Source organism: Cloeon dipterum, chromosome 3 (genome assembly GCF_949628265.1).
Source record: "Cloeon dipterum chromosome 3, ieCloDipt1.1, whole genome shotgun sequence".
Taxonomy (NCBI): domain Eukaryota; kingdom Metazoa; phylum Arthropoda; class Insecta; order Ephemeroptera; family Baetidae; genus Cloeon; species Cloeon dipterum.
In genome coordinates, this window is record NC_088788.1 from 32815834 (window position 1) to 32822212 (window position 6379).

Sequence of the window (6379 nt, forward strand, 5' to 3'; positions counted from 1 at the left end):
GAGAGTATAGAGCAATAGTCCATCCTAGGGTATTATACAAATATCAGCATTGATTTATAATATTATAGACCAATCTACGGTTAAACCATTTTAATACTATTTTTCAATGTGATTTATTTAAAAAGTAAAACAAATTAACAGCTATGAGGGGAAAACTATTTGAATGTCAAAAGATGCGAATTTTTAAGCTTTGTTCGTCTTTGGAAATTTTTATTTTAATCAACTCTTTTGCTGTAAATTGATTAATTTAATTTTTTTGATTTATTAATCAACTTCAAAATATTGCAACTTAAGGGTATCAAACAAAATAATTTTAAATCTTCAGTCTGGGAATATCAATCTAAATATCCTTAATATCACCCGAGTCCACCGAGTCTTCTGTGATGCCGATAATAGAGTTGGACCTTTCCATGACAATCTGCGGCGAAAACATCATGAGAAACAATTTCCTTAGAGACAAGAGAATTTTTACTCCGCTGGGAGTGACTAATGCCAGAGTTGAATGTTCACCAATCGACAATGAATCAGGATCTGTGACAAAAAGCTCGCCATTGCTGTCAGTGGCTAGAATTCCTGAGCCATCCTGAAGAGCCTAGGAGACCTCATGAAGTTATTCAAATATTGGTTATTTGGTTAACAAGATGATTACCCAAACTGGTAGAAGCTGGTCATTTTGCACCACTTGCTGGTATTTGACAAGCTGTTCTGAAGAGGCTGTGAGGACCTTGATTGAGTCTCCATGGCCACTTTGCAAAAGCTGAAGTGTCTGCAGAAAATGTGCTAATTTAACTCCAGCAGTTTTGAAAATGAGCCTGAACTATAAATACATCTTCATCAACCAAGCTCAACTTGTTGAATGCAATGGCAATTTTTATAACAATAATCCTGAAATTTTTTTGATTTGCATTTGAAAAAAACTGAAAATATGTTTGGTAATGATTTAATACGATAAATCACCTCAGGGTCCAAAGAAACGGAGCCACCCTCGTCGATACTACTGGTAGACACTATCACTGGATGCATATCATCATTACTGTTTTCATCTTCATCACCATCATCCCCAATTTCTCGGTGCTGTCAATTGGATGTGTCAGGGTGTGATCACAAACTTAAAAAATAAGCAGACCTTAAAACCTCCCAAAGGCAATCCTTGAAGCTTTTTCCTCCACGCAGTTCTGCACTTTGAGTCCATATTTTGCTTAATACGACACCAGTCTTTCTCAGATATTTTGAATTTGTGTACAAGCTGACAACGAATGCCATAGATCTATACAACGAGTAAACAATTCTTCTTAAATGATTTTCGATTGATTAAACTTAAAACTCTAATGACCTAATGCAATTTCAATATTTTTTTTTCATAATATATTGCTTCAAAACTCCAATGCCAATTAAAATGATGTATGAAAGAAAAAACTGCCTTATTACTGTAGTTCTCGGCCCTGACAAACAGACTAATGTGTAAGTGTCTATGATTACCATCAATGGCGACAGCTGCTTCTTGCCATGTTTGCTTTTTCCAGATAAATTAGACACCGCCAGAACATCTCGAGGAAATAAATAGTCGAGCAGAACAAGCGCCATTTTCTCAGGAGTGGTGCAATAGCCATTTATGTGGATCAAGTCCCTGGAGAGGAATTGATTGAAATCTATTTTGCTCAAATAAAAAATTTAGAATACTAACGTAGGTGAAATTGGCACTCGCACCCGACCCTCAGGATTGCTCTCATCTCCAAGCCAAGAGCCATCAGGATAGTCATCTTCTTTGTTCAACGTGATAACCTGCATCTTTGAATCAATGCTGACATTGGCCTCCACCTGTGAAGTCTGGTCACACCCTGAGTTGGCCACCAGCACTACTGGCGCACCAGCAGTCCTAATAATAATGTATCTTTATGAAAGTTTCAAGATCACAATTTTAACAATTCTATATGTTTACTCATTCTTCAACAATGCAACATCCTGCTTAATGGATTTAAGCGCGCTAAGAACCTCTTGACAGCAAGGGTGCCTCTGGCTTTGCTGAGATTTAATCGATGCTTCAATGCTACCCAATCTGCTGGAAATCAGGCTGCACGCACTTGAGACGCTTTTTAAATTTGCTTCAATTGATGAGAACTTTTCATTGACGTTGTCCCTGAGTTTGGAAATCTGACGATTACAAATTTCCATAACAGAGTGAGGCGCAGCTTCGATTTTAATCTTCTTTATTAGTGGTGCCTGTTCATCATCCATCTTAAACGAAGCAGCTCTGAAAAAATTTTGAGGACTTATCCGACTTATCCAAAATTGAATTTTTTTCAAGTATATGATACCACAATATCATACAATGTGAATGTAACGAAATGCAACACAATGCCATGAACCAGCATTTATATGTATATAAGAGGTTATTTTATGATATAAGAAGTTAAAAATAAAATAACACTCCAGTCAAACGAGAGTGACTTGCGAGGGACTGTGTATGTTCTATTGTTCCAATTGGCTTATAAAACAGCCCAAGTTGGCACTGGTTTGCACATTGGTCAGATGTCATTGAATAAACAAGAAGCAAAACTCAAGAAATTCATAGTAAAACATACACAAGGCGAAAAGGCTTCAAATGCTCGCACTTTGAATTTGACGATCACGTAAATTCACGCTGCTCGCGATAATGGCGGCAGTATAAGGTTTTCAGCCAATGAGAGCGCAGGGCTCACACAATGTTAGTTTCTAGTTTTTAAGCGCTACTCTGTTGGGAAAGTAAATGTCAAAACGTGAGCCTGTGAACCACTGTGAGCCAGCTTGTAACTCGCAGAAGCTTGAGATGAATGCGACGCCAACGCCTCTCGCAGCGCTTCCATCAATCAGCGTCAAATAAAAGCCAAAAGCTCGCACGACCGGCGTCTATTGATTGTTTGGCTTGAATTTCACCTCTAATTTGGTCTCATCAAGATGACAACCCAGGTGAAAACAGGGTGGCCTAGAAGGACTAGCAATTCAGCACCTTTCGAGACCAAGTACTCAGCGCAGAATCACGTTTCTAGGCCGATTAACTTGTGAGTGTTTAAACTTCAAAATATAAAATTAAGTATTCTGTTCTGATTTTATTTATATCTTCGACAGATATCCCCTCACTAACTACACATTTGGCACAAAAGAACCTCTTTTTGAAAAGGACCCATCTGTGCCTGCTCGTTTTCAAAGAATGAGAGAAGAATTTGACAAAATCGGAATGAGGCGCAGTGTCGAAGGCGTCTTGCTTGTCCACGAGCATGGACTACCTCACGTATTATTGCTGCAGCTGGGAACAACCTTTTTCAAATTGTAATTTTTCAGTCTCAACTCGTGTTATGGTTCATAATTTGTCCTAATTTAAGGCCTGGAGGTGAGTTGAACCCGGGTGAGGACGAAGTCGAAGGGCTGAAGCGACTCTTGGCAGAGGTAATATTATTTTTATTTACTCTCAATAACCTATATCGTGGATAAATGTCATTAGTTTATTTTTTTATGAGAATGTATTGCGAAAAGTTTCAAGCGGGATGATGTCAAAAATGTGTTTTGTAAATTTAACACACCACCAAACACTGAATTATGAATGGCATTGTTTTGTGGTTCAGCTTTAATTTTTCCAGTTAAATGCTATGAGTGTAAGTTGGATATGTCAACAACTAAAATGATTATATCATAGTATTCCAAAATGTATTTTTGCTAATACTGACTTGTTAGTTATTCAGGAGGGTCAAAATTTCTTTCAAGCCGCAATTTTAATGATGTCATTGCGCTGCTCTCACTTGTACAGTTTTTTGTCATAGAAAGCAATGTATTGATTGATTTTTTATTTTGGGATATTGTTACTTTGATACTTTTCATGTGAGTTGGAAGTGGATAATATGTTACTATGTCCGGGAAATTAAAAAATTATTCATCAAACTGCGGTCAAAATGTTTTATCGAAAGTGTCGCAGTTTCAAGCTGGCATACTTTGTCCTGAAAACTGTATCACGGATGCGAATGTTCGCTGAATGTGCCAATCGGAGAAATTGTTTTGATTTGGTTTGATTTGGCGGGCGCAGATCTAATAAAGCAAGGGCTAGAGTTTGAAAGTTGTGATTACAGACGCTGGGAAGACAAGACGGCGTCGTGCAAGAGTGGATGATTGAGGACATCATTGGCAATTGGTGGCGCCCAAACTTTGAACCCCCTCAGTACCCTTACGTCCCCCCTCACATCACCAAGCCCAAAGAGCACAAGAAGCTCTTTCTTGTGCAGTTGGCAGAGAAGGGTAATGCAATTTTCAGAAATATTTGTTTCACCATTTAAACAAAAAGTATTTAGCTGTTGTTTTGAAATCGGACAAAAAATTATGTACTCTCAACCAAGCCATGTACATATAACAAAATAATATACGATGGTTTTCGTACAGTTAAGTTAACCTTGTTCCCTAGCAAAATAAAATTGTTCCACATTATCAATGAAAAATACTCTTGACAAGACGCTGGTGTTCATACAAACCTAGCAGTGGCTTTCTGCGCATCCTAGGCTTGTGATGCGTGGTTAATAATTGTGCTCAATTTTTAATCCATCGGTTTCCATGTTCGCATCAGTACCATGCCTTTACTCACGCTTTTCACAAGCGTTTTTTCTCTCCCGTCTTTCAATGTTCATTTTGAAAGCTTAGGCCCTGAGATTCAATACTTGCGGCACTAAGAATTCAAAATTTCTTGACGCAAACCCAGTTTTGAGTATTCATCAACATTTTATTTATTTTTGACAATTTTTACTCATTAACAGCATGTTCCATCAACTTTTTGTGTAATGAGAGAATTGTTCACAGAAATCTATGCGCTGTTGCAGCATATTATAATTTTTGTTCCTGTTTCTTAGAATCAAGTGCTGTTTTTTCAAGTTTTTTGTTGGACGCTAACTATTCATGCAGATTCCCCTAAAAATTTATCCTTGTTGCGTCTCAAGCTGAGATGCAATCAAAACCAATGTGCAGAGTTTTATGACCACTAGCGTTCATTCCTTTTACCATTATAATAATTGCTTTTGTTCTCAACTCTTAAGGGAATTTGTATCATAACAAGAAGTTGTCAAACGATTTACAAAAATACGAGCTGTACACTTCTTATCATTTTCAATTTTAATGTAGTTTCCGTGCACTGTAAATTTCAAGATTGTACTCGAAGCAACAATATTGTTCCGTCAGCATAAAAGAAGACTGTACTTTTTTGAATATTCTATAAAGAATGCTGTCATACTAACTCTCCACTGTACTACCTGTAGCTCGAGGAGAAGTGCTGCTCGTTTTCTAACTGCTGTTCCCTGTTTTAGCGCTCTTTGCTGTGCCGAAAAACTACAAGTTAGTCGCAGCTCCGCTTTTTGAGCTCTATGATAACTCTCAAGGGTACGGGCCCATCATCTCGTCTCTGCCGCAGGCACTGTGCCGGTAATTGCTTGATTTGCTAATTAATTTGATGTTATTCATCTTCATTTTCTATTTCAGGTTCAACTTCCAGTACCAGTGAAGCCCACTGCATGAGCTGGAGCCGTAATCACAATTTTCAGGCGAATAACTTCAGACATCCCTGATCATTTTATACATACTGTAATTAGCCATCTAAGATTTTTAGTTGATAAGGGTATTATCATCATGTTTGTGTCTCTTTAAAAGTGCAAATTTTTGGTACTTGATGTGTAAATGAGCGTAATGAAAGCTGTTAGCACTCAAAATAAAATTATTGTCTCTAAAATATTTTTTGTTTCCTTAACCTTTTATTTGGGAGTGGTACATAGCATTATTTTTGCGTATTTCAAACTCAGGATGTTGCAGAGCACATAGTGTACAGAAAATGTTCACTACTTCTTGCCGGATTTTTTAATGCCACCTCCACCCAAGGGTCCTTTTGCAGCTTTCGACTTGGCGTCCTCTAAAGCCTTCTGCTGATCCTTTAGCTTCTGCTTGAATGCCTTGTCGTCTTCATCTTCGTCTCGATCAGCTTTCTTCGGCTGCTTTAACGGTTTCTTCTTGCCTCCTTCCCGTCCTGACATATTCTGAGCTGAAATGAGAATGATAAATTGAAAAACAACGAAAATGCCAAGTCACGTGGCTAGGCCTTGAGTAAATTTAATGTATCTATCATGTACGGAAATTCAAGGTGCGTTTCTACAAAAAGGAAAACACAACAACTATGTGTGATCGGTAATCACAAAATTAAAATTTTAGCCACTCACATTAGTGTTATGTGCAACTGCACGACCGATTTTCAAGACCACGCTCTCGGACGCTATCCTCTGCTTCAATTTGTTTGTGTTACAATCCTTGCAGCAGCAGTTTGCCGATACCGATGTCACAGCTGTTTCTTTTTTCCACTTGAGTGTTTTGAATCGAGTTTGTA

The 6379-nt window shown here is 37.9% G+C and overlaps 3 protein-coding genes across 6 annotated transcripts; 1 reads left to right on the forward strand and 2 right to left on the reverse strand.

The window, feature by feature from the left end:
- Positions 1–242: 242 nt before the first annotated feature.
- On the reverse strand, positions 243–2723 carry LOC135941004 (protein BANP-like). 4 transcript variants are annotated; one of them, XM_065486200.1, is made up of 9 exons: positions 2583–2723; positions 1940–2251; positions 1685–1876; positions 1480–1627; positions 1127–1267; positions 958–1074; positions 650–766; positions 473–583; positions 243–418 (listed from the first exon to the last, which is right to left on the reverse strand). In XM_065486200.1, exons 2-9 carry the CDS (start codon positions 2233–2235, stop codon positions 341–343), a joined length of 1200 nt encoding a protein of 399 aa, XP_065342272.1. In that variant the 5' UTR covers positions 2236–2251; positions 2583–2723; the 3' UTR covers positions 243–340. The 4 variants fall into 4 exon arrangements, with proteins under 4 accessions (XP_065342272.1, XP_065342270.1, XP_065342271.1 ...); XM_065486198.1 differs by having other exon boundaries at positions 473–592; positions 2583–2722; XM_065486199.1 differs by lacking the exon at positions 2583–2723 and having other exon boundaries at positions 473–592; positions 1940–2537.
- A 103-nt stretch (positions 2724–2826) lies between these two features.
- Positions 2827–5736, forward strand: Cpsf5 (cleavage and polyadenylation specificity factor subunit 5). Its single transcript, XM_065482874.1, has 6 exons — positions 2827–3038; positions 3106–3306; positions 3360–3423; positions 4098–4263; positions 5316–5430; positions 5488–5736. The coding sequence occupies exons 1-6, from the start codon at positions 2935–2937 to the stop codon at positions 5507–5509; spliced, it is 672 nt and encodes a 223-aa protein (XP_065338946.1). The 5' UTR covers positions 2827–2934; the 3' UTR covers positions 5510–5736.
- On the reverse strand, positions 5735–6370 carry LOC135938870 (translation machinery-associated protein 7 homolog). Its single transcript, XM_065482875.1, has 2 exons — positions 6216–6370; positions 5735–6040 (listed from the first exon to the last, which is right to left on the reverse strand). The coding sequence occupies exon 2, from the start codon at positions 6030–6032 to the stop codon at positions 5841–5843; it is 192 nt and encodes a 63-aa protein (XP_065338947.1). The 5' UTR covers positions 6033–6040; positions 6216–6370; the 3' UTR covers positions 5735–5840.
- Positions 6371–6379: the final 9 nt, after the last annotated feature.